Source organism: Aquila chrysaetos, chromosome 25 (assembly GCF_900496995.4).
Source record: "Aquila chrysaetos chrysaetos chromosome 25, bAquChr1.4, whole genome shotgun sequence".
In the NCBI taxonomy this organism is placed as follows: domain Eukaryota; kingdom Metazoa; phylum Chordata; class Aves; order Accipitriformes; family Accipitridae; genus Aquila; species Aquila chrysaetos.
Window position 1 is genome coordinate 1,124,168 of NC_044028.1, and position 24,397 is coordinate 1,148,564.

A 24,397-nucleotide genomic window follows, 5' to 3' on the forward strand; every position below is an offset into this window, starting at 1 on the left:
AGAGGCTGCGGGAGGGAGCTGGGCAGGAGCCCTGGCCAGACCAATGGCCACACACCAGGTAAGTTAAAATGCAGCTTATTCCATATTTTACACTGCCAGTCCTTTCACTACTTTGTTTTTAAATATTTCCCTAAGATCGGAGTGCTACACTTCCTCCACTATTTTTAATACATGCAACCAGCAACTATGGCAATTAAGAGGCCTAATTATCATCTGAATCTGTCTTCTCACACAAACCCCCTCTGCAATAGTAGCAAATAAACGGTAAGAGAGATGAAGAACCTGCACAGAGTCTGCAGCCCCGTGCAGCCGGGACGTGCCGAGGGGCAGACAGCCCTTGCTGGGGCTGTTTGAGGGGCTCCGGAAGGGATTTCGGTCCAGCACACTTCCCGTGCCGGGTTTCCCACAGCGACCTGCCCGTTATTCCTAGGAAGCATTAGGACATGCCCCATGACTGGCCACGCTCTGGCTTTGGGAAGGAGACCCAGGGCAAGGCTGCTCAAAGAAACGCACACCAGGCACCAGATGTTTCCCTTCTGCAGAGAGCATGAGTAAATGAGAGCTCTGCTGGCCCCAGATTACCTGCGGCTGCCTAATGAGCCCCCCCCCAGGGCCTCCGTGGGAATCCATCACTTTTGTCAGAAGGTTAAATAAGATTTCAATTAAGTGACACATCGAATTGTAAGACCAGCTGCTTCGAAACCGCCTCCGTTTAGACGAGCTCTGCTCTGGTGAGAGAAGGCAGCTCAGCGTTTAAAGCCAAACCTCCGGCTGCACGCGTTCACCTTGGCATTTAAAGACTGACCTCCCGCTGCCAGCCCGCCGTCCCCTGGCCGTCACCCCGCGCCGGCAGCCGTCACCCCCTGCCAAGCAGCTCGGAGGGGATGGCCGCGCTGACACCCAGCAGGAAAACGCTGCCGAGCGAGCGCGGCCGGGAGAGATGCTCCCCGAGGAGGTCTTGGAGTTGGCTCCGAACTCGGCATTTCCCTGGGAGAGGGGGTCTCGCCGTGACTGCCCTGGGATGCCCGGCTGCCCCTGGAGAGGGGACGTCACCCCACCACAGCACCTTTTGGGGAAAATGGCTTTCTGAGCCGCTCTCCGGCAGCACTTCCCCTGGCCGTGCCTGGGCTCGGGGGGGGGCTGCACATGCACACACGCCTCACCCCCAACCCGCAGCACCCCGTGCACCCCGCGCCCCATGCACCGCGGCACCCCGTGCACCCCGCTGCCCGGCCGAGCCCCCCCAGCACCGCAAAGGGCAGGAGAGCGGAGCAGGGGCTGGGGGTGCTTCCCCGACCCCCTGCAGCCAGGGAGCCCCAACCCCGGGCACCCCACGCAGCCGTGGGAGAGGTCGAGGCTGCCGCGAAACACCCGTAAGACGCAGCGCACCGTTTTCCAGCTGCCCGCAGCAGGGTCAGCGCAACCTATTCAGCCAAGTAACTTGCTCGCCAAAATGGACAATTTTATTGTTATTTTTCTCATCGATCTCCCAGCCATTATAGAATCATACACCATCCGCACGCAGCCCGCGGCCGGCAGCCCAGCCATCAACCCAGCTTCTCCTTCAGTACCACCAGGTCAAGCGTTGCCTCCTTGTTGTGCCAGACAGTAACTTGTGACTGCGTGTTTATTAATTTTAGGGAATTAATTCATTTTCTTGCAACATTAGAGGTTAATTAAATGCTGGCTAATTGCTACCAGTCATTGGAGGAATTCTGCTCCTGAGTCCTTTCATGGCCTGAATGCACCAAAGGAAGAAAAAAGGAAAGAAAGAAGGAAAGAAAGAAGCCCTTTCAAGACCACAGAAAATTGCAAAAGGATGTTTCTTCCAACCTGACATGACAAAATTGAATTCCAAGCTATTTAATGCATGCACGAAACGCCATAGAGAAACCCAGCCCGAGCACTCCATCCATCACAACAGGGAAAGGGGTTTCGTAACACGAGCACTCGCTATGGCACCGACTCAGTGCTTCAAACTCCGGACTTCCAGGCAATTTCGCTTAAACGTAACTACCAGATTAAGGATTCTCACAGACAGGGCTATCGCCAGCATTTCCATGGGACAAACAGCTAAGGTAACACTGCGATTATGATCAACATTAACGATGGAGACCTCGGGAAGCCACTGTCCCGGGTGGTGATGGAAGCCCCGCTCAGTCCGCAGGGGCACCACGGCCAGGGTCACGGCGCAGCCCCCGTCCCCTCCCCGCCGGGGAGGGAGGGACGCGGGGGTCCCGCTCCCACCGTGGGCGCAGTGGCCTGGCCCGGCCAGTGGCATTTCGGGAGTGAAAAAACAGCCCCGCGGGTAGGGGCACGGGGAGCCATCTGGGTTTGTCCTTAAAAACGGGATTTCACGGGTTACACCGTCACGAGGATGATGTCATGCAGCCTGACAAAACGCCCCTGCCCGCCTCAGACCGGCGTGGTTCGTCTGTTGGCCGGGTTGTTGTGCAAAGACTCCTTGAACTCTTTGGGGATGGAGTTATGGACCTGTAAAAAACCGTGGTCCCGCTCCGAGTTGAGCAGCGTCCCCATGGTGACCTTGGAGGGATCCCTGGAGAGGGTGAACATGGAGATGTCGGTGGAGGGGATGGTGCTGAACCCCTTGCTGACGGGTGACATGTCCCGGGACCGGGGCTCGGTGGAGCGGGAGCTGGACCGCCGGCGGAAGCGGTACCTGTAGGGGGGGAGGCGGGTGAAGGCCGACTTCTTCAGCAGCTCCGAGTGGGACTTGGCGCGGATCTGGCGGTGCTTCTCGATGTACATGTGCACAGCGATCACCCCCACCATCTCGGCGATGATGAAGGACAGGGCTCCGAAGTAGAAGGACCACCCGTAGGAGTAGCTCTTCTTGGAGTCGCTCTGCCCCGGGTCCCCCGCGTTGGCCGAGATGTAGACGATCACCCCGATGATGTTGCTGAGACCTTCAGGGGAGGACGAGAGGGAGAGGTGCTCGCTTGAGCGGCAGGAGAGGGACGGGGGACAGTAGCACCCCGATCCCCTCCGGCAGCGGAGGGGCTCAGGCTGGAGGAGCCTGGCCCTTCTCTTGCCCATGACGACCCACGGGGTGCTCGGCAGGCAGGCAGGGTGCTGGGGGCCATGGCTGCACCCCCGTGCTCCATGGGGCACCAGCCCCTTTGCCAGCACACCAGGGCCAAACCCTGTCACAGACCTCCGCTGCCATCCCCAGTATACACATATATTCACATACACCCAGTATACAAATATATTCACCTATATTGGAGGGGCAGGAGGAACAACCACTATTTTGCTTAGAAAAGGGACGTTTCAAGAGCTGGTTTTGCTTTGCAGAGCTGCTCGCTGAGCAATGGACCGCAGGAGCCCGGATGGTGCTGCGCACCGGGGCTGTGGCCGGAGCAGAGCCAACACATAGGGCATGGAGGGGATCCCTCCGGCACGAGCCCTGGCTCGCCGTGGCCATGGGAGCGCAGGGAAGCAGGAATGGCTCCATCTCTTTTCAGTTCTGTTGGAGCCCAGAGGCTTTATTTGGGATCCGGGCAGTTTTTACACTGCCGGCAGCGCCACGGGGCTGTGCCGCAGGGCTGGGGAGCAGCTGATGTATTCCTGGATTTACTTAATGAATCGATTATGTTCTTTCTGTTGTTTTCTCATCTGCATCAGCAGCTCCTGCCAGCCAAAGGAGGGAGAGTAATTTGTCTCTTTGTGGGGAGAAGAAAAACACAAAATAAAGCAGTTCCTTGAGACAAAGACATTGTCATACGATAATCAGTGGAAGCGTTGGGGAACAGTGCACAGAGAAATGAGTAATCCAGAAGGAACGGCCTCTCAAGAGAGAGTGATTTTCCTCATAGGACTGCAGCAGGCCCTCTGCCTGCTGCCCAGTCCCGGCTGCTGCCAGCACAGTGCCTGCCCTCGTCTGGTCCCACGACCTGCTGCTCGGCCATGATGGAGGGCAGAGCCCCCCAAAACCTGCCCTGGGGCCGGGTGCTCCCCCAGTGGGGCAGCTTTGCTCCAGGAGCCCCTCCTGGGCTGCAGCCCCTGCAGGGAGACTGCTTGGAGCAGAGCAGGGTGGATGCTTGAAGTGCTGTCTAGCACAGTGGCCACTTGTCAGAAACCTCTGCTGTTTTCTTCCCTGCCACGAGGAGTTTTCCACCAGGATGGGACAACTCATGAACTCCAGAATCTGACGGCCCAGAAGGACCCACAACCCATCTCCAGCTCCCCCATGTCCTCCCACACTTCTACACCAGGAGAGCCGTCCCGCTCCAGACCCCGCCGGGCAGCTCCTACCTGCAGAGACGAAGAAGATGCCGGCGCTGAGGATGACGTTGTGTTTGCTCTTGTAGAACTCGCTGGCTGCCACGCACAGGCCTCCGAAGAACAGCAGACCCACGCTGAGGATGGGGAAGATGCTGGATGCTCTCACTGCACCTGCGGGACAGGGAGCGAGGCAGGGTCGGTCCCCAGCATCGCTCCTGCGGCGGGGACTGCTGGCATCTCCCACACCAACGCCAGCGCCCAGAAAGAATTGTTGCAACGCCACACTTGGTTGCTGCCATGAGGGACAGGGGAGACCCAGCACTGGTCCCCGCTATGCATCCTCTGCTTCTCCCCGAGCTGCTCTGCTCCGAGCTTGCTCTGGAGCCCAGCGTCAGCCCTGCAAACCCTGCAATTCAGGCCTCCCATCCATCACAAAAACAGCTTAAACCCTGAATTTCTTTTTTTTTTTTTTGCTTCCTAGGCTATTTCTTCCAGTCTTGCCACACAGTCAGTACTAGCAATTTACCATCCCATTACCAAGCACACCACCCACGGGTTTTGGCTGTGGACGTGACTCTGGAATCTGGGATTGCTCTCACCACGCTGGCAAGGAACAGTACTGCCAACCACAGGGGTCGGGAACCTGTCCCTTGGGTCCCCAAATTATCACAGCTGCTTTGAAAGTAAAGAATTTACAAACTAATGCACCCCAAGTTCAACAAAAAGTCATTTTCTGATGTAAGGGAAGAACGTTATCGAAATGAACAAAAAGCCCAAGACCCCGAGCCCACCACGTGTGATGCCGTGACCCCAGTGCTGGGCTAATCCCAAGGGGATTAGCTCTGGCAGCACCTGCCTCTGCATGCTCAGGAGTCATTGACCAAGCGCTACACAAAGAAGGGTCTTTTCTACGTGGCCTATCAGAAGTTCAGCTTCCAAAATGGCAGTAGAGAGTAATTAGTGCAGCAAATGACTACCTGCTGCACCGAAAATACACTGTGCCTTGGTTTGGGCTCTCATTCCTCTATTAGGGCCTTTATTAAAAGCACAGAAATACAGAGAAGCCCCATTAAAATGCCATTCTGGGGGCTTTAAAATAGACTTCTTATTTTAAATGTGGGAGGGGGTGGGAGAACTTAAACGCTAATCTACTAAAATTGCAAACCAATTCCATTAAACGCGTTCCCCTCTTAGACGGGTGAGCAGAGCTGATGGCTCCCTGCAGAGTTAGAAAATGGGGAGCTCAGAGCAACATCTGGATGAGCAGCAGCTGCATCAGGCAGGAGCCGCTGCCGGCCTGGGGGTCGGGGCTGAGCAGAGGGCGATGGGTGCTGGGGGTCACTTTGTCCTCGGGGATTCTTCCCAGCCCCAGCGGCTCAGAGAGTGCCCAGAGATGCCAACGCCTCCCAGGCTGCCATGTGCCCCTACTGCCTTATCTTCTTACTTGTTTGGAAATTTAGCCGTTCAAATGAACCTTTTGCCGTGCAGACTTGCAGTCTGTCACACACGTGCGTGCTTGCCGACGTGCCGGGCGGCGCACGTCCGTGTTGCTTTGCATCTCAGGGCGCGCGTCGTTTGCGTCCAGCCTCGGTCAACCCGCACCTCGGTGTCCCAGCGCTCGCTCGTGCACGTGTCTGCCCAGCACTCAGGGGACGGTGCCTCTTCTCTGCAGGGTCAGCCTTGTCCCAGGGGCAGGTCCCCCCACGTAAAAACCCGCGGGTTCTGCCCCGAGGCTCCATTTTTCCCAGGAGAGCCGCCAGCTCTATTTTCACTCCGTCTCCCTGCACTCGGCTGCTGCTGGCAGGGCGCACGGCAGATGCTCGTCGTGCTCTCCCGGCGAGCGCCAGCAAATCCAGCCTGGCTGCAGAGACTCGGGGAACAGGGAGACCAGCACGAACACGGCACCCCCGCGGTGCTGCACCAAGGACCTGCGGGGTCCCGGTCCCCGGCGGCCCTTGCACCCCGACAAGCTCAGGCTGCGCAGCAGCCGCTGGGACCGGCCGCGGGGACAGCGACTGCCAGAGAAATGTGCCGTTAACACCGCTACTGCGGTGTGACGTGGCCAAGCTCAGGTAACCCGGAGGGTCACCGCTGCTGTGCAGGGAGCCTGGGGGGCTGCGACCCATCGGCCTCCTGCCAGTGGGGGGGAAGGACCTGCTGGTGAGGCTCTGGGGGATGGGGAGGGGGGTGCCAGCGCAGCGTGGGGTGAGGGGATCCCCATGGAGCGCCCGTGGCTCCGTCACGCTACGGGAAAGCAGACTCACGGAGGAGATACTCGGCCGTGTCTTGCTCGTAATCCGCATCCTCAGGGAAGTGGTCGATTTTCTTGCACACTCCTCGGAAGGTTCCTGGGAAGACACAAGCCAAGAAACCCTCAAACCCCTCTGCGCGGGCAGGAGCGCTGCTGGATGTGCTGCACGGGGCCGGCACGGCAGCAGCCCAGGAGCCGCTCGGGCACGGCTCGGCATGGGGCTGTCAGCGACCCCAAACGCTGCCCTCAGCCCCCAGGGACAGTTTGGTCCCTGGCTGCTCCTGCACCCTCCGAGCGCTGCCCGTCCCCTCCGGTGGGGCTGCACATTTATATCTCAAACTAAGTCCTGTCATTCACATCGCTGCTGAGCTGGGAGGAGATGCCCAAGCTGCTCTGCTCCCCCCGCAGCCCCACGGCAGCTGTGGGCAGAGACTCTCCGCAGCGCAGCCCCCGCTCCCCTCTCCGGCTGTGCGGTGCTGTGCGGTGCTGCCAGGAGCTCAGCGGTGCTCAGCACGGCACTGCCTCTGCTGAGCCTTCCCTCCCTCCGTGGGTGCACCCGTGGACATGGCAAGGCTCGCCTGGCCTGTTTTCCCCAGTGAATGGGAGGCGAAGCAGGGCAGGCACTTGCTGGCTCTCAGCACCCACCCACCCAGGCAAAACCCTCATCGGTTTTGACAGAGAATCGATGCAGCTGTAAATAAACCTCCCGGCCTCCAGGTCCGAGCAACACCTTATTCAGATGCCCTGGGGAAAGTGCTCCACGGCTGCAGCCCAGGGCTCCTTCTGGGATGTCGGGTTCATCTGCTTTCACATCAAATTCCTGCTGGAGATGACAACAGCACCGGGGTCAGTGTGGCTGCTTGAGCAGAGCCCCCACCCTGGGACTCTGCAGCACCAAGAGACCGGCCCAGTCCTCCCAGTTTGGCTGCTCTGCCCCAGCCCCTCGGCTGTACGAAAGAGCAGCTTTGATTTACTGCTGACCTACAAATGCAGGGCACAGGCTGCCGCACAGACGAGGAGCCTCAGCACATTTGCTAAAGTAACATCTGGGCTGCAGCTTAACTTCCAAGACGTGATTTTTTTGGAGGCACAGATGAGTTCATTTAAATGACTACAAAAAGTCTGCAGGCTGCTTACCCTTTCCTGCCACTTCTCAGACCCACTTCGTGCCGGGGACACCGGCAGCTGGGGCAGAGGCCAGAGGAGGCAGAGTCGCCCAGACGACCCGTCCGTACCCCATTTCCAGCCTGCTTTCGCACGTCCCCACAGCGCACACGCGTGCGCACCCACGCACGACCGTGGATAAGCACCCAGTGCCGCAGGCGGGCATCGCACCTGAGCTGGACACGGGCAGCAGGGCCACCCGCCCCACGGCACGGTCCCGCCAGGAGACCCCGGCCGCTCCACGCGTGCCGCCTTCCCCCTCCTGCTCGTGGGTCCCCATGGCACGACTCGGGAGTGGGGGCGAGAGCAGCCCCACCGCGGTGGGCACCGGCAACGCTGCCTGGAAGGCCTGGGGAAAGAGGCAGATGCTCTGGCATCTGCTGGCCTCCCACTTAGCATTTGGGGAAAAAAAAGGCTCTTTTTCTGTGGCTTTTTTTTTCCTCCTGCCTCTGAAGCAAAACAAACGCATTTCGCCTTTAAACGGCTGCCTGTTTGCTTTGGCTTTCTCCTCGCTGTGCTTTCGGGCTCATCTCTCTCCTGTGCTGAAGCCGTGCAATTGTGCCATGAGAGGAAAAAGCCAAGGACGAGTCAGGCTCGGGCACGTGATGTACTGGGGACTCAGTTACATGCTGCAAGATGCGGATGTGGGGCGAGAACGGGGCAGCGCAGCCGTGTCCACGGCGGGGGAGAGCCTTATGGTTCAGACGTGTTTATGGGACAGCCTGAGGCAGGGGCTGGCTGTGAACAGGTTCTTGCCTCTTCCGCTCAACCATCCACCAGCCTGGTCCACGTGCCACTGATGGACGGGCACAGAGAAATTAAAGGCATTAAAAAATAATAAAAATATCTTGGCTATGCCCAGTTGTGCTTATGGATTTGTTGTGATGGATGCAGCCCGTCATCTCCTGTGGACGCTGTGAGTTTGCTCCTTGTGGCAGCCCACCAAGACACCGGGAGCCGCACTCGATATCTGCTGGGGGACGGCTCAGAGCTCGGGCCGTGCCACGGTGCTGGACAGGAACACGGCTCCTCAGGGCCCAGGGCAGCAGCAGCCGCTTCTGTCTGCAGGATTCACAGACCCGTCTTCTCCAAAGCAAGCAGAAAACGCTAATGCAAGAGTATGCATGATGCTTCCTCTGCGGTGCCAACAAATGCTGCCCTTGATGCTATAAATAGGGAAACTGAGGCACAGAGCGTGACTTCTCTGGAGTGGCAAGGGGCAGGGCTGCAGCACATGGTCAGGTTGTGCTGGCTCTGTCCCCTCTCCCATGGGACCACAAAGGACATGCCACCAGGGGACAGGGCTCCAGGCAAGAGAAGCCAACCCGCACGGTGTCCTGCACGGCCGCACGCTGTCAGCCTGCGCTCCGGCTACGGGCTTGGGGGAGCTGAGCATCGTGACAGGCATCAATTAAAGCCTGGAAATGAAGCTCTGGAGGTGGCAAGCTGTCATCCAAGCAGGAGACACGGCATCCAAGGGAGAACCGCCTGCTCCCGTGCTTTGGGAACTGCAGGCGAAGGGGAGCTGAAAACAGGCACCACGAAGGGGGCTGGGGAGGCACTGGGCATGGTGAGGACGGCAGCTGCACGGCACAGCACCCATCCTCCTCCTCCTCTCAGCTTTCAGGTTTCCACCCACCTTCTCCAACCTTCTCCCCATACCTGCCAGCAAGGATCTGCCCCCCCCCCCCCAGAGCCACCCCCCACATTTGTCCCTTTGCTCTCCAGCCATCGGGGACGTGCTGCCAGAGTGGGACCGTGCCAACCCGCAGCACCCCAAAACACCCCCACGACGGACCCAGAAGGACACCCAGAGCTGGCATGTGCCTGGACGTGCCTGGTCCCCCCCGGACCCGTCTCCAGTCTCACCCAGTGCGGGGCTGTCACTCCCAGGACAGCACCGAGGTTTCTGTTTCCAGCTGGTCTCTAAACACCTCGGTCCTCGCTCTGCCTCGCAGCCCCGAAGCCCCGACCCGCTCGGGTGGGACAGACCTGCCCTCTCCGACTTTTAACGGCTGCAAAGCTGCTGTCAGCAAGGGACACCCACGCAGCGTGCAGGACTTTGCGAGAGCTTCTCCAGAGGCACCGTGACAGCGCAGGAACATCTCCCTCTGCAGCAACCTCCCGGGTAGGGTCGTGGGGCCGGTGTTCATCATCTGATTAGCGGGAGGAAACTTTCCCTTGGTGCCATGTGGGAAAGGAGTTTAGAGAGTGAGTCAGCCCATCAGCACAGCGTGCAAGTGAGAATACTAATTTTCTTGGGCTCGATCTCTTTCAAGTTCTCAGAGGCTCCTTGTGGCACTGAGCCCCCACTGAAACACAGGGCCAGCACCCCCCTGCCCTGAGCAGCAGCTGGACGAGCCAGGACCCCCAGGGGCCTTGCTTCTGGTATATACGATGTCTAAGGTAAATCTGTGACCGTGAGAGAAGAGGGCAAACCTTGGAGCAGGAGGCACCTGCAAGCGCAGGGGATGCCCTGTTCAGATGCAAACACCCCCTGCCCCGCTGCCTGCGGGCTGGCAGGGCCGGGGCACGACACTCATCCATCCATCCATCCATCCACCCACCCACCCATCCATCCACCCATCCACCCATCCTGCCGCAGCCGCCAGGACCGCACACAGCTGCGCTGCATCTGCTCTGCCCCACGGGGATCCGTAACCTCTCTCCTTCCCTCAGCCCTGCCTGTCCCACCCAAACACCTCCTTTGCAACAGAAATGGGACGCAAAAAAATAAAAAAATAAAAATGAAGTGACTTTCTCAGGGCAAGGGCAGAGCCTTTGCTCAGCGTTGCTGCTGCAGGACCCACCATCACCCCCCTCCCGCTGCCCATGGCAGAGGGAAGTGCCGAGCAGCCACGGCCGGGCGGCGGGAGCGGGAAAGCACGGCGGCATCGCTAATATTTGCAGATTGCTCCGACGGGCGCAGGGCACCGGGTCCCTGCAGGCAGCGGGGCTCCAGCCGCCCAGCGCCAGGGGACGAGGACAACCCGTGCGTGCCCCGGCGGGGCCGGGGGCTGCGCGTTTCGAGGCGGCAGGGCCGGGGCTTGCCACGCTCCTCGCAGGTGGTTTAGCAAAAATCCGTCCCCGCCAAGGCAAAGGGAGCCCCGGCCCGGCCGGGGACAGGCAGGGCAGCACCGCCGGCCCGCCGGGCGGGGAGGGGGCAGCCCCGCCGCCCGCCCGCGCCGCCCGGCTCCACCGCATCTATTTCACGCTCTGACATTTATTTTGGCTCCTTTACTCCCTCTGTTCATTAACCGATGCTCGTCGCCATGGCAACCGCTGAGTCACCTGACACACAACTTCCCAGCCTCCAAACAAATACCACAACAAGGCTTAAATCCCCAAAAGCCTGCCCCGACCCCCAAAACGCTCCCTGGGGATGGAGCTCTGTCCCAGGGAGGGGCGGCTGGAAAGGGCTCCCGGGAAGGATGGGGCGGCCGCTCCTGGCCCTGGCGGGGGGCTCGTCCCCCCCAGCAGCCGGGGTGCTCCCACTCACACCCCACGCGGCACACCCCGAGCCACCGGCTCCCCGTCCCCCGGTGACGGCAGATGCGACTCCGAGCTTTCCTCTCCTGGCTTTATAGCTGGGCCCCAGTAAAGGCAGCGTTACGGCATCACAGGCAGAAAGGAAGCCGGTTTTGTCCGAGTCCTCAAACTCCGGAGCCTCCTTCCTCTGCCCACGTTTTCTTAGCAAGGATGCGAGGCAGAGGCAATGCCGGATTGTCTGCTCCCGGCTGTCTCTGAACCCCTGCCAGAACCGAGGCTGTGGCTGCAAAAGCACAGGCACAAGATGCCCCCCGCTCCCGGGGCTCGAGCCCTGCCGGGCACCGGGGCCGGCCGCACGCAGAAATCAGCTGGGGAGGACTGGCCAGCACGGGACTCACCGGGACACTGTCCTGACTCGGGTACAGGCTCAGGCGCTTGCTCCAGGCACTCACAGCCTCAGGCCCTGCTAACGCCTCGCCCGGGCGGCACCGTGCCCCTTGCCGGCATCCATCTGCGAGCCCTTGGGCTGGGCACGGCTCCCAGCGCGGCTCGTGCTGCGTGGATGGGATGGTTGGGGTGCCGCTGCCTCCCCCCGCAGTCACTGTTCCCTTTGGTGCCGGTGGTCGGGCTCCTCTCCCTTCGCAGGAGGAAGGGGAGAGCTCCCGCCAGCCAGGAGCAAGCCGGGCTGCTGGGGGCTGCTGGTTTTGGCACACCCCAGACTGCTCGCGAGTAATTTCCCCAGCTGATACCCATGCCTGCGACGCGACTCTGCGCTGCGCGCATGAGTCACACCACCTTGGTTTAATTCATCTGCTGGCCAGGAGAGCACCAGCAAAGGCAGCGTGCTGCTGTGGTTATTCATTCCCCGCTCAGCTGTCTCTGTGGTAGATCTGGGTAATTTTCTCTCCCCGGCAGTGTGAATCCTGATTGGCCAACTTAGCTTATTACTGCACTTCCATGCCCAGAGCCCGACGCGGCAGCAGGCAGCTCTGCTCACGGTGGCTGCGCAGCCCGGCTCCGGAGCCTCCTGGCTGGGAATTGGGGCTGTGCCGGGGAGCCCTGGTCAGCCGGCGCTGCCTCCCCTCCCCACCCCAGCACGGGACAGCTTCTCTCTTTCGCCTCTTTCTGCACCAAGGAACCAGACCTGGCCGGCCCCTGCTCCAGCAGGTCCTACTCGAGAACATGTGGAGCGCATCCAGCGGGCATGGCTGTCGGCGAGCTCAGCCTCCCCACGCGAGCACACGCTCTGGGGTCCCCCCGATGCATGAACCGGCAAGGACAGCGCTCGGCCAACAGGCACCGGCAAGGAGCCGCGCAAACAACGGCTTGAAGCAGCTGGACAACTGCCGGCCGCAAAGCCTGCGAGATAATCCTTTGTCACGTTACGCGGCCCTCCCGTTTTGCTTTCTTCCCCTCTGCCCCAGAGCGGTGACCGCGGCTGCACAACCCACCGCTGCTTTGGTGCTCTCCCGTGGCCGACACAGCTGCCAGCCCCAGGAGCAGGGAGCTCCGGGGGCAGCCGCAAGGCAGCGCAGACCCCCCGGCAGTGGGACACGCTGCCGCCGTGCCCAGGGAGGGGAGGCACGGCCCCCGAGGGCCGGTACGTTGAAGTCTGATAAGTCAGCCAAGAGAGCGATAACATCAACAGGCATAAGTGCCTGGGTGAGACCAAGCGAGCAGGCGGGAAGCGGGAGCGCTGGGGATCGGCCATGCCCTCCCTCCGCTGCCGAGGCACTCACGGTGGTGCGGGGCCGGCCAGGACAAGCCTGTCCTTCAAACGCTCGGCTGTGCGGCGCGGCACTGCACTCCGTGGCCAGGCTGGATTAAAATCAGCCAGGAGCTGAGCCACCCGAGCCCTGCAGGAAGCCTCTCCCTGGCCCTCCTGCCTTGGGGGGTGCCGGGGGCACCCTGCCTTGGCAGGGTCAGCGTGAGCAACCCCCCAGCTCTGCTGTCAGTTAGGTGCCATCAGTTAGGTGCCATATCTCTCCTCGTCCTTCACAGCTGCCACAAACCCTTGGCCAGCAGCAGAGCAGCATCCATCCGCGCTCTGCACCAGTCTCGGTGAGCTTCAGTTCAAGGCCTCGATTTAATGGTCCCGCTTTACTCCAGGGGCACCCCAAGTGTCCCCAGGCACCGCAGGGAAGCCCTCTCCAGTTGGCAAATCTTCCAGGGCATTTTCCATGTGTAAGCACTGTACACGCCAATGGGACTGTCGGCCGTGCAGCGCCTGCAGGGTGTCCCTGCCCAACAGCTCCAGGCTGGCTGCAGCGAGCCCTGCTTTTTAGGTAACATCAGATTTAATTTGGAAGAGATGAACTCATATAACACATTTTGCATTCAGTGGTTTTGTAAAGGCATCCTTTCCCTTCCCCTCCCGCAGGGCTGTTTTACATCCCGCGCTCCGCGTGATTCTTCGATCCCTCTCATCCCCACCAGATCAGAGTATCCCCAAGCTGCACGTTAAATAACGTGACTAACGCCTGCCTCCTGCGAGTCACCCCTTCTCCCCCGGACGAGGGCTGCCTTACACAGGGTAACATTTTGTTCCAACAGGATTTTGTCACTGTTGCTTTAGTCCATTCGTATTTCAATGTACGTACTCTCTGCACTGCATTTACTGGAGAATGCAAAGGCAATTAATTGATTTGATCTTAGGTCTTTTTCCTCTCAAAGCCCTTTTCCCCAGGGAGGGGGGGGGGGGGGGGGGGGGGGTGCGGGGGAAGCGCAAGTCTCGTGATGGTGGAAATATGGCTAAGAATATCGATCCTAACCTGAAGAGCCACAAGACTAAAGAGCTCTAGTTATGGTTTTAAAATCTCATTACTTTTCATCCAGTGGAACAGTTTTGCAGGGACTATTCTGGTTGTTACTGCTCAGTGTGCAAACTAAGACTCAGGCTTGAGAAGATGAGCTATCACTGTTCTTAAATGGGAACAAAATTCCCCTCTCCCCTTGTGTTGGTTGGCTCAGCCAGGAGAAGTCCTGGGGCAAGGTCACATTTCAGCCCTCGGCTCTCCACACCTCCCGATAAGTTCAAGTGAGCTATCTCCTAAGTTGTGGTTCACAGTAACGGCCTTCCTAAAGATACCTTGTCACACCAAATCTGTTTGAAGGAAGTGGTGGCGTCATTATGGTTTAAGTTATCTGAAAATTAAGATTTGTTGGAGAATCAGAGGTCCAAGCTGAGCTGTCGAGTGCTGGGGTACGAGCCTGCAGCACATCCTCAGAGACGCTCAGGCTCTGCTCTCCCTTGAGTAACAAGAGCAAGATACCTAAATATCTCCGAGGAATTAAAACTTCAGGGCTCATCTTTTTTTACCTCCCACCCACCTCCCAGATGCTTGGAGAGATGGAAAGAAATTCATCTTTACTCCCTCCCTTCCCCAGCTTCACGCTCTGCAAGGGATCCTGAGGCTCTTTGCACAAGGTCCCCCGTGTGAGATTGCAAAGCTCCAGGGTTTCAGGACCACGTTAGACCCAGCCATCGCCCGCAGACCCTTGGCCACCACGCAGGGCTCGGCTCAGCCGGCACGGGAGCGCTGGCACCGAGCAGCAGCTCTGTCCCGTGTCCCTGGGAAGGGCTGCTGGAGTTCCAGCCACCCCCCAGCATCTTGCTCGCCTCCCACATCGCAAAGTCTTTGATACAGCCCGGTTTCAAAGACAACACAAGCAGCTTAGAAAAGCGTCAGGGAAGGCTGGTGGCACAGCTACGGACACCCCAGACCCACAGCTCGGAGCAACCCAGCTGGAAGAGCTGCTCGAGCCAAGGATGCTGCCCAACGCAGCAGCCTTGGGAAGGGGTCTGCTCTCCTCCCAAAGTCAGGGAAACCTCGGGAAGCCAGGTGAGCGACCGGCCCTCGCCATCAAATTGGATTTGTGATTACTCAGACCATAAACTGTCACCACTTTACAAATGCATCTGTCTGCTTAAGCTTCACTAAATTAAGGCAAAATCTGTGTGTTGGTTTAAAAAAAGACCCCTGCTCCATGTTACTCTCTCTAGCCAGCAGCTCTGTCCTTGCTGGGATGGATGCTGGGCTCCCCACCGCCTGCCAGCAGGACAAATCTTCCTTCCCAGGACCAAGTCCTCCCCCCAGCACATCCCCATCTCCCCAGCAGCCCCACACCAGCTTCCCACTAGGGTACCAGTGTAATCTGGCTCCATCTCTACTTCACACTCTCTCCCCCTCTCTGCGGTGGTGGTTTGTGTCTGAGCAGAGTCACCTACACAGATATGCCTTTTCTGAAGGATTTTTTTCCTGTTGTAAAAAAAAAAAAACCAGTGGAAAAAACCCAAGTCAAATGAAAGGAGCGCAACAGCGAGGAGGCGGCAGAGGTGGGCTCTGCGGTGCCGGCTGGACGCCGAGGCCAGCTCAAACACACGTTTGAACACAGATGCACAGCAGCGCAAGAACTGAGCCCCCCTGCCCCGCACATCCCTGACAGCTCGGGAGGGTTTGGGGAGCAGCACCCAGCTCCGCGCTGCCCGTGACGGGCATCCCCGCGGGGGACACGTCAGGGCGGTCGTGGGCACAGCCCAGGCACTCACACCCATGGGTGGACTGGGAGCTTCTGCCAGTTTTAGCCTGCGAGGTGCCGGCGATCGGCGTGTGTCACAGAGACTTTACTCCCTCAGCATTGCTAAAAGGAAAAAAAGAAAAAAAAAATAATCTACATTTTGACAGTGACTCATCATCTCCCATTCTGGAATCTGTGGGGTTGTTGCAACCTACACAAGGCAGTTCAGAAAAGCAAAACAATTCTGAATAATAGAGGAGGAAAAAAAGTTTGAAAATGATGGGTAATTTCTAGCATTCTGCTTCAAGGGTTTAGCTTTGTTTTTCTCATTATAAAAGTAATCAGGCAATGCACTGGAGCTGCCTTCCAGGGTCTCCCCCCCGCACTCCCCTGGGTTTCCTTCCTCCCTCCATCCTTCCACATCGGTGGAGCTCATGGCAGGGAAACGCCCCGCCGCAAACCCGGCTCCCAGGAAGATGCCGGGCTTTCCCGCCGGCCGGGATGGGGTCAGGAGGCGCAGGGGGCTGCGGCCAGCGCGGGGGCCCTGGGTGGCCCCTTCCCTGCAGGGCAGCCAACGCTGCCGTCCCCTCCGTGGCACGCCGATGGCAACGGGCAGCCGGCTGCCGATGCCGGGAGCCCTCGCATCAGGCTGGGGAGGAGAGCGCTCATCAGCATGTCTAAGGAAACCGTTTCATGTTTTATCTTTAACAGTGATTAAACATTGATTTTTATTTTAAAAGGTAATTGACGTTCCTATGATAGAGAAATGAGCACTGGAGCAGCCAGAATCAGCGTAAATAAGCCATGTGCTAGAAATTAATGAGCTTTACTGATTGAGTTTATCCATTTCAATTAATACAATTCTAGTAATTAAAAAAATAATAACCTTTTGTTTGTTTGCCTGCTCACAGACATTGATGGTAAGAGACGGGGCAGGAGCGGGAGCCCTGGCCGAGCATCCCCGTGCCCGAGGCACCAGGACCTCCCTCTGCGCAGATGCAGTCAGGGCAGGATCCCACGCTCCTTTATTTAATGAACATTTTAGATTCACTTGGGTTAACTGATGAGCTTCTGGGAAGGGCTTGCCTTCCAGCCTAGTCTTTGGCTATCGGTAACAGGGGCAGCCAGCTCAGCCCCAGGAGACTGCTGGGTCACAAAGCCTTTTACTAACAGGACGTGGGGGAAGCAGGTCTGTCCCCCACCTGCCAGACACCCACCCTACAGCAGCCGGAGACGTGTTTGAGAGTAAAGATTTTATTATTGCTTTTTATGCCTTCAGCAGGCTGTCCTTTGTGATCATTTCTGCCTGCTTTATAATGTCTCCTCATTTAACTTGTTGAAATTCATGCCCCTTTGTTTCTCTTACTTGGACACAACTTCCATGCGTCAAATGATGTCTTTTTCTCTCCTTTGCTCTTTCACTATAATTTTTTGTTGTTGTTTTTCTTCACTGCTGGTGTACCTCTAGCCTGGCTCCATCGTGTTTGGAGCCATACCCCATCAACCCACTCTGGTCACTGAATAACCTCACAGAGGTGGGATGCAGGACTAAACCAAGACTTGTGTCCCTTGCCAGGCCGATCAGCATCTCCAAAAAGCATCATTCACAGCGTCTACAACTTCCATTTCTGTGTCACATCTTGGGGCACCCTTTCTATGGTCTGTGGAATAACTGAAATTTCCTATTAACACGGTCCATCTTCAGCCTCCACAGCGTCTCCAGCACAGCGCCGTGCCTTGTGTCGGCAAACCTTCAGCTGGGACTCGCACACAGCTGCGCTGCCGCTGCGAAGAGCAGCAGCTCCCAAAGCCGCCCCGAGAAGGCTGGTGGTCACTGCTCCTGTAGTGACAGCCTCCCCGGCAGCAGTCAGCAACGCCGAGGCGTTAAACCAGCAGAAAAAGAGGGAGGGAGGAACTGGGGAACAACCGAGCCCTCCTCCAGCACCGCATCGAGACAGTGAGAACAAAACTCATCCAGAAAGCAAAAGGCAGCCCTTGGGTTGCCTGCGCATCCCAGGCGCGAGCTGGGATAACGAACAGAAGGATCTGGACTCGCTCGTTTGTTGGAGTGAGTTTGATCCACGTGGCGCTTCAGCCCTACGGAGATCCATATGGCCAGAACGCTGAAAACTGATGATAAAACCTGCCCAGAAGGGACCAGGTGGGAAAAACAAGGGTCAAGAGTGTAAAAACCTGGGATCGTCTGGTTAAACAAGTTACCAGTAATTCAGACAAAGATTATCTGTAGGTACGGAGTGCTCTGGTGTCTGCTTCAAACTCCGAGCTGTGCCGGAGGCCAGATTGTACTAGAGGCTGCTTAAGCACCTATTTATAATAAGTAGGAGAGAAAGCTGCATTATGATGGGAAGCTGGAGGTTTCACTTCGCCAGTATTAAAATGTCCTCTGAATTTCTAAAAACCTATAAATGACAATTTCATAGCTCTGAAGCGTGGCATCTAGCACAGGGGAGTGCTATTTTAGACTCTGTGTTGACAGCTGAAGGGGAATGGATCACAGAATTAAAAACTAGTTGCTGCTCAAGTCCAAGCAATCATGACTTGATTACGCTTCTTATGGGCAAACAGAGGCAAGTCCAAGGCACTAGCATATATTCTTGGTGCTTTGAAAGGTCAATTCACAGAGCAGAAAACAATTATAAGCCAAATCAGTTAGGAGAATGGATTTAAGCATAAAAGCATGACTCTGAATAGAGAATGATTTAGGAGTGTTTTACCCCAAAACTCGTAACCGCGACAGGAGTTTGCATCGGTTTAAAAACTGCCTGGCTAATGTGTAAACAGCTATAAAAATACAAACATGCCCAACAAAAAGAAGAAAGGAGATATTCATAACTCTGAATATAAATCAGCAACTAGAAATTGCAGAGCACTGATAAAGGACACAAACAAACAGTAGAAAAACCATCAAAACATCTTTCCCCAATGCATTAGGATGAACAACAACAACAGAAAGGAGCAATGCTATCGCCCGTTACCAAACAGAAATGGCAGAAGCGTTAGTCACAGGACCGAGAAATGTTAAATAACTGTTATTACAACTGCGACATTTCATATTCAGCATATTCACATCCCAGAGTTTAAAGACACACACTGAAGGAGCCGACTGAGCAATTAAGAGCGACGCTTAACGCCTTGCCGGGAAGTTCCTGAGGACCGTGAGGATGGAGATGCTCCGTGGCAGGGCAGCAGCGGTGCGGCCGCCTGCCCTGCCCGGGCTCCAGCACGCCCTGGCGCAGCGAGGAGCCGCGCGCTGTACTCCTTCCACCGCTCCAGGTGCTCGGGCTGGCATCTGATGGCACAAGGGGGGACTCGGAACAAGGGGACAGGCCACGGACACAGAGCGACGAGGTCACCGAATCTGCTTCGGTGCAACCGACGGCAGACTGCGGGAGTGCTGGCGACCGGGGCTTCGCGCCGGCGAGCGCAGACCCCGAGCTCGGGCAGCCCGGCAGGCAAGCAGGTGACGATGAGTGTGATGGCCAAAAGAGCGAACCTGGGGCTTTGACGCACGGCAGCCTGGAGTAACAGCTTCAAAGTTTTAGTCCCTATTTCAAGGTGAAGCAGCTGCTCCAATCTGTGACTAATACCACGGTCCATTTTTCAAGGAGGATGTTAATAAAACCAGGGAGGGTTCAAAGAGGCAGAAGGCTCGGAAGGTCTGCTGTAAAGAGCCCGACAGGCGAGCGAGCGAATCCCTCCGTGCCCTCTGCACAGCCTGATCTCAGCCCAGCGCTGCAGATGCCGAATTGCATTGAGGGCTGTGAAAAGCAAATCATTTTCCAAAGGAGCCCCACAGTGCAGAATATCAAGGCTAAAAATATGTAAATCACCACGGAAAGCACTGTCAGAGCTTCAGCAAGACTCGCGAGTTGCTAAAAGGCAATTTCGAATTTCCGAGCTCGCTGCACAAGGCATTAAAAAGGTCACTATTTCTGAAATAAGGATCTTTACAAATAAACACATTTGCTGAGGACTTGGTGAGTCATGCTGGAGCGGAGCACAGAGCATTTCCAACCTAATGCTTTTGACAGGCCGCGAGCAGGGCGATCTTTTCATGTTTACAGTTCATCAATAGTTTTTACAGCTGCACAGTCAATCTTTAAAGCACATTTAGCCTGGGAGGAGGCTCGGCAGGTTGTTTTCCTTGCAAAAGTGATACTAAATTTATTTTTTCCTTCCTCTTTTATAGCATTGATTTGAAGGTAAGTATTTGAACTTCAAATACGTGACTGCCACTCAAGCACCTGCCTTTTTTTTTTAATATATATATATATATATACTTCTGTCACATCTCCCTAACGATATAAATATTTGAAGTTTTCAGCTGATGCACTAAAAGGGACTCAATCCATCAGAGCCTATTTATTTCAGGGAATTCAGTGGGCATCGTGTTGCATGTTTGCTGGTGCGGGAGTGGGGGGTGCCGGCAATCTGCAGCTGCAGGCTCCCCGCTTTGCCTTACCCGGCTGGCACCAGGCTTGCTCCGCTCTGTGCGGCCCAGGGTCAGGGTCCTGCCCGGCCCCACTCGCTATCGCAGGTACCGGAGCACATCCAGCACCGACGGATTTAGCTCGCTGCCTGCTGGAGGCAGAGCCGCCTCCTCACCATCTGCGGGAGGGGAAGAGAGCCCCGGGAAGCCAGTTCCAACGCCCCAGATGGGGAAAAGTGATATTCAAGAGTAGCACCATAGTTTCACTCTTGGCTTTTTTTGGAGAACAAGAAGGGACTATCCTACAGACTGAGCATTAGGGGAGGACTTTGCTGGTGAACAAGTGAGTGATGCCAACCTTGCTTTCCCCCTCCAAGAAATAAAAGGCACCTACCTATGCCCTGGTAAGCTTTCCAGAGATTCAGAGCAATTTCCATCGCACAGCACCCGCTCTGCCGCGCTGCCTTCGGGAGGGCTTTGCCATTGGAAACTCCTCGACGCTGCCATACAGGCAGTGTGCTCCCTGCCCGGGGTCAGCGGTGAGGACAGCTAGGGGAGGATGGTGTGTCCTGTCCATCACCCATCGCTCTGGGATTTCACAGCACTGAGAGACCCCAAAACATTGCAACCAGCTTCCCTGGGCCCTTCAAACACTCTTCTGCCCACAGGCAGCGTGTGGGACTCCTCTGTTTAAGGCTCTCCCTTCCCCTGCCCATGCCGCAGCCCCGGCACTGCGGGCTCCATGTCCGGCCACCCTCGGAGCAGGGAACAGGACCACGCTCCCGGCTACAAACCTGCTCTGCTTTCACATGGGTCAGACCTGGGCAAACTGCCCTGTGGGTCCCCAAGCCACTCATACCATTACCTTGGCCATAAACTGTCCTCACCTTCCCCTGGCTTCCCAAATCTGACTCAAAGAACAAGACACTTTGCTAGAATAACTCCAGGGCTTTGAAACCACCCCAGCTCCCACAGGGCTCTGCCCTTCCAGGAGGCAGCAGCAGCCAAATAGAGATTTGAAGGGGGAGAGAAGAAAAACATAAAAAACCCTGAGATGGATGGGCAAGCAGATAGCTTCACAGCTCGTGCCAATGCTTTCCATCTTCTTCCTATTTTGCATTAAAACACACAGCAGAGCCCATCCTGCTGCTGTTGAAGCCAGGTGATGTCTTGCCATTGGCTTCAAGGACAGCAGGGCTGTGCCCCACAGCACAGCACAGAGAACCGGAGGGGTTGTGCCTACCAGAGGCACAAAATTGCCCCAAGCACAGGGGAAGCCCCCCGGGACACTCACTACTACACCTGCACGGCACAGGCTGCCTGCACCGCCCTGGATCTGCCAGCGCCGGCCCCCCCAGTGCTTACCTGGGGCTGCTCCCGCGGGTTCACTCCCCCCCCATTTTCAGCTCAGGCTCAGTGCCCAGGGTCCGTCGCTTTGCCCTCAGCCCACACTGCACATCCCTGCAGGGAAACCAGTGCCCCGCAGCAGCCCTTTTAATGGGTCTGTCCCAGCTGCAGCCCAGCAGCTCCAGCCTGGTTAATGCTCATGGCACACACCTGCCTTGCCCTTGATGATGAACGGAGGGTTTCGGCTAAAGGAGATGATGAAAGCTGCACTGAGGGCTGTGGGGATGGGGCAATCTGTGCAGCTTGGGGCAAGCCCCCGTGTATGTTGGGTTACCAGTATTTGCTATGTTATCGCTCCCCATCTCTCACCCGCTCCCACCTCTGCCAGCTCCCTCGGGGCACTTTGCTTTCTGCCGGAGCATGTTCGTTATCTACCCTCGGCGCTCAGTGCACGGCCCTGGCCTCATTCAGCTCGCCTGCTGCCGAGAGGGAGCTATTCCCCCTCCACAGGCTTCCCGCTCGGCTCCAGCAGCACGGGAACATCTCAGAGGCTCCTCTTGCTCCCGCGCTGAGCTGGGGCAGGTGATGTTATCCCCAATTTACAGATGGGTAGTGGAGGACTGGAGAGATGCAGATCACAAGCGTCTGCTCATTTTGGGTGCTCAGCTGGAGCCGCACAGAGCCTGGGATTTCACAGCCCTCGGCACAGCCCTGGAAATAGGCTCTGCGCGGGAGGTGACAGCGCTGCCGCCCAGCCGGCCGAAAGCGCTGCCAGAGCCTGCACTGCGAGCGGGGCTAATCATGACGAAACCCGGACCCCAAGGAACAAAGCTCCTGGATGCCAACGGGACGTTCTGCTTCTCCTGTTTTCTGGAAGACTTTTCACCATCCTGGGGGGGAGAGCTGTCCAAATTGACAATGCAAATGATTTCTAAAGGAGTGACTGAACTTGCATATCCTGAAAAGCGTTTGCTTGGGACACAGGGCTGCTTCTGAGATCCTCCGGTGAGCGGCACAGACACTATACCCGATGTACACACCGAGCTGCTGCAGATTTATATCCACTGCACTTGTGCTGAACCGCAGGTGATGGAGACCAGCTCACACATCCCAAACACCCGTGACTGACGTGGCCGCTGCACGCTTGAACAGGCAGAGAGGGCCGTTCTGTTGCAGCGGTCCCGCACCCCAGCGTACCGTACCGCATCGTACTGCACCGTACCGCACCACTCGTTCCCCGGGGCCGAGCGCTCGCTGCCTGCAGATGGGCTGCGCTGCGGGAGCGCGGCTCAGGGGCGGAGGCATTGGCACGTCTGTCTCTCACTTCAGCCGCGAGCGAGCTAGGACAAACAGGAAAGCCATACGGCACTCGCCTATAGGGATGCACAGAAGCTCAGCCAGGAGGGTGCCTCCGTCCCGAGGGGACGAGCCGGTGGCCCCTGCCCGGGAGCGGGGACCTGCCCTTCTCCTGCTGCCGGCTGAGGCTGGGGTCAGCAGCAGTGGGAGTCTGGGCAGGTTGGGACAATATGCAGAGTAGGTATTATTTAAAACTATTACTGTTATTTAAAATCATTTAAAACATGCACGCCACCTCCCCCTGGCCTCCCTGCTGTCCCTGTGCCCTGGCTGGAGCACGCTTCAACTGCTCGGTTCCCGCTTCTCCCCCAGCTAAGAGGTCTCGCACCCCGGGCTGCAGCTTTCCTACTTCCTATGAAAGGTGTAATCACTCTTGTCCTTCTTCAGCTTTTCACGTTGGAGGGAAGGCCAAAGACTAATGTATAGAAAACACTTTCATCCTTGGCTGAAGCGTGCCGAGGAATGACAAGAGATTCTCCGGGCGCGGAGAGAAGGAGCCTCTGGGCTGCGAGAGGCTTCCAGACACCGTCGGCAGCCCGCCGGCTTGCTGCCGTGCCACGGGCTGGCGGGGGGAGCGGCAGGTCCCTGTCCGGAGGGGACCCCACTCCGCTGCCTCACGGGGTCCCCGTTTCCCCAGCCCGCTCTGCGGCAGCATCGCCGGCTGCTCGGCGGTGAAGCCGCGCGGCACAGCTGCTGCGCCGCGATAAGGTTTGCTCAGCTGAGCGAGGCTGTTAAGGCAAATGGAGGATTTGGCAAGGATGCTGTGCAGCCTGGCAGAAATGACTGCCTCGGCTGGCTGGTAAGGCAAAGCCGGAGCTGCTGCAGGCTCGGGGAGGCAGGGAAAGTCGACGTGAGATCGCAGTCTGTCTCGCGAAGTGACGGTGACCTTTCCGGGGCGGGCGAGCAGCCCCGGGGTCGGGGTCGGGCAGGAGGCAGCCCAGAGGGAAGGCAGCCGCCGACTCTTGCAGCCCCTTGCAATTGCTCATGCGATGATGTGTGATGCAATTGATGATGCTGATGCATCAAAGCACTCCGACAGTTGCAAAAAATAATTGTAAGCTGGTCTTTAACATCCAGCCGAGCACCAGCCGGCCTGTCCCGAGGGGTTTCTGCTCCCTTGTCAGGAGGGAGCCCAGCCTCTCCAGGGGGGACAGAGGTGCCATCCCTGGGACCAGGGGTAGTTCTGCGGGACATGAGCGGCTCGACGAAGGTGCCAGCAGCACAAGCCAACGCTGATTTTTATGAAGCTAAAATCAGGAATACTTTAAAAGGGTAGTTGCTTTTCGGTAGACTCTTTGGAGGTTGCTTTCGCCTCCCCTTGTGATTCCAGGCACGAACTGAGAGTAAAGGTGCAATTAGGGGACAATTACCAAATCACCAGCGAAATTGGAAATGCGAGCATTCGAGAGGCACAAACACAAATGTCACCCTCCAATGCCGCCTTTTGTCACTGCTTTCCACCACCCAAGGCCCACGGGGTGTATTGCCAATGCCAACACCCCCGCAGGCTCCCAGCAGCCCCCAGAAAGGCCGGGGGGTCACACATCCCCCTCCATTCCCAGCACCCACCCTGAGGT

The 24,397-nt window shown here is 57.5% G+C and overlaps 1 protein-coding gene across 2 annotated transcripts in view; it reads right to left on the minus strand.

Moving 5' to 3' along the window:
* Positions 1-1,445: 1,445 nt before the first annotated feature.
* CACNG3 (calcium voltage-gated channel auxiliary subunit gamma 3) overlaps positions 1,446-24,397 on the minus strand; it is a 33,062-nt gene continuing 10,110 nt past the window's right edge. The window contains exons 2-5 of one of the 2 annotated variants that reach the window (XM_030002300.2): positions 6,510-6,593; positions 4,276-4,416; positions 2,681-2,927; positions 1,446-2,557 (exon numbers count right to left, since the gene is read on the minus strand). In XM_030002300.2, the coding sequence (XP_029858160.1) occupies positions 2,416-2,557; positions 2,681-2,927; positions 4,276-4,416; positions 6,510-6,593 (614 nt within the window). In that variant the 3' untranslated portion in view covers positions 1,446-2,415. Of the gene's footprint in view, positions 2,928-4,275; positions 4,417-6,509; positions 6,594-24,397 lie in introns of both variants that reach the window. The other variant, XM_030002298.2, reaches the window with a different exon arrangement.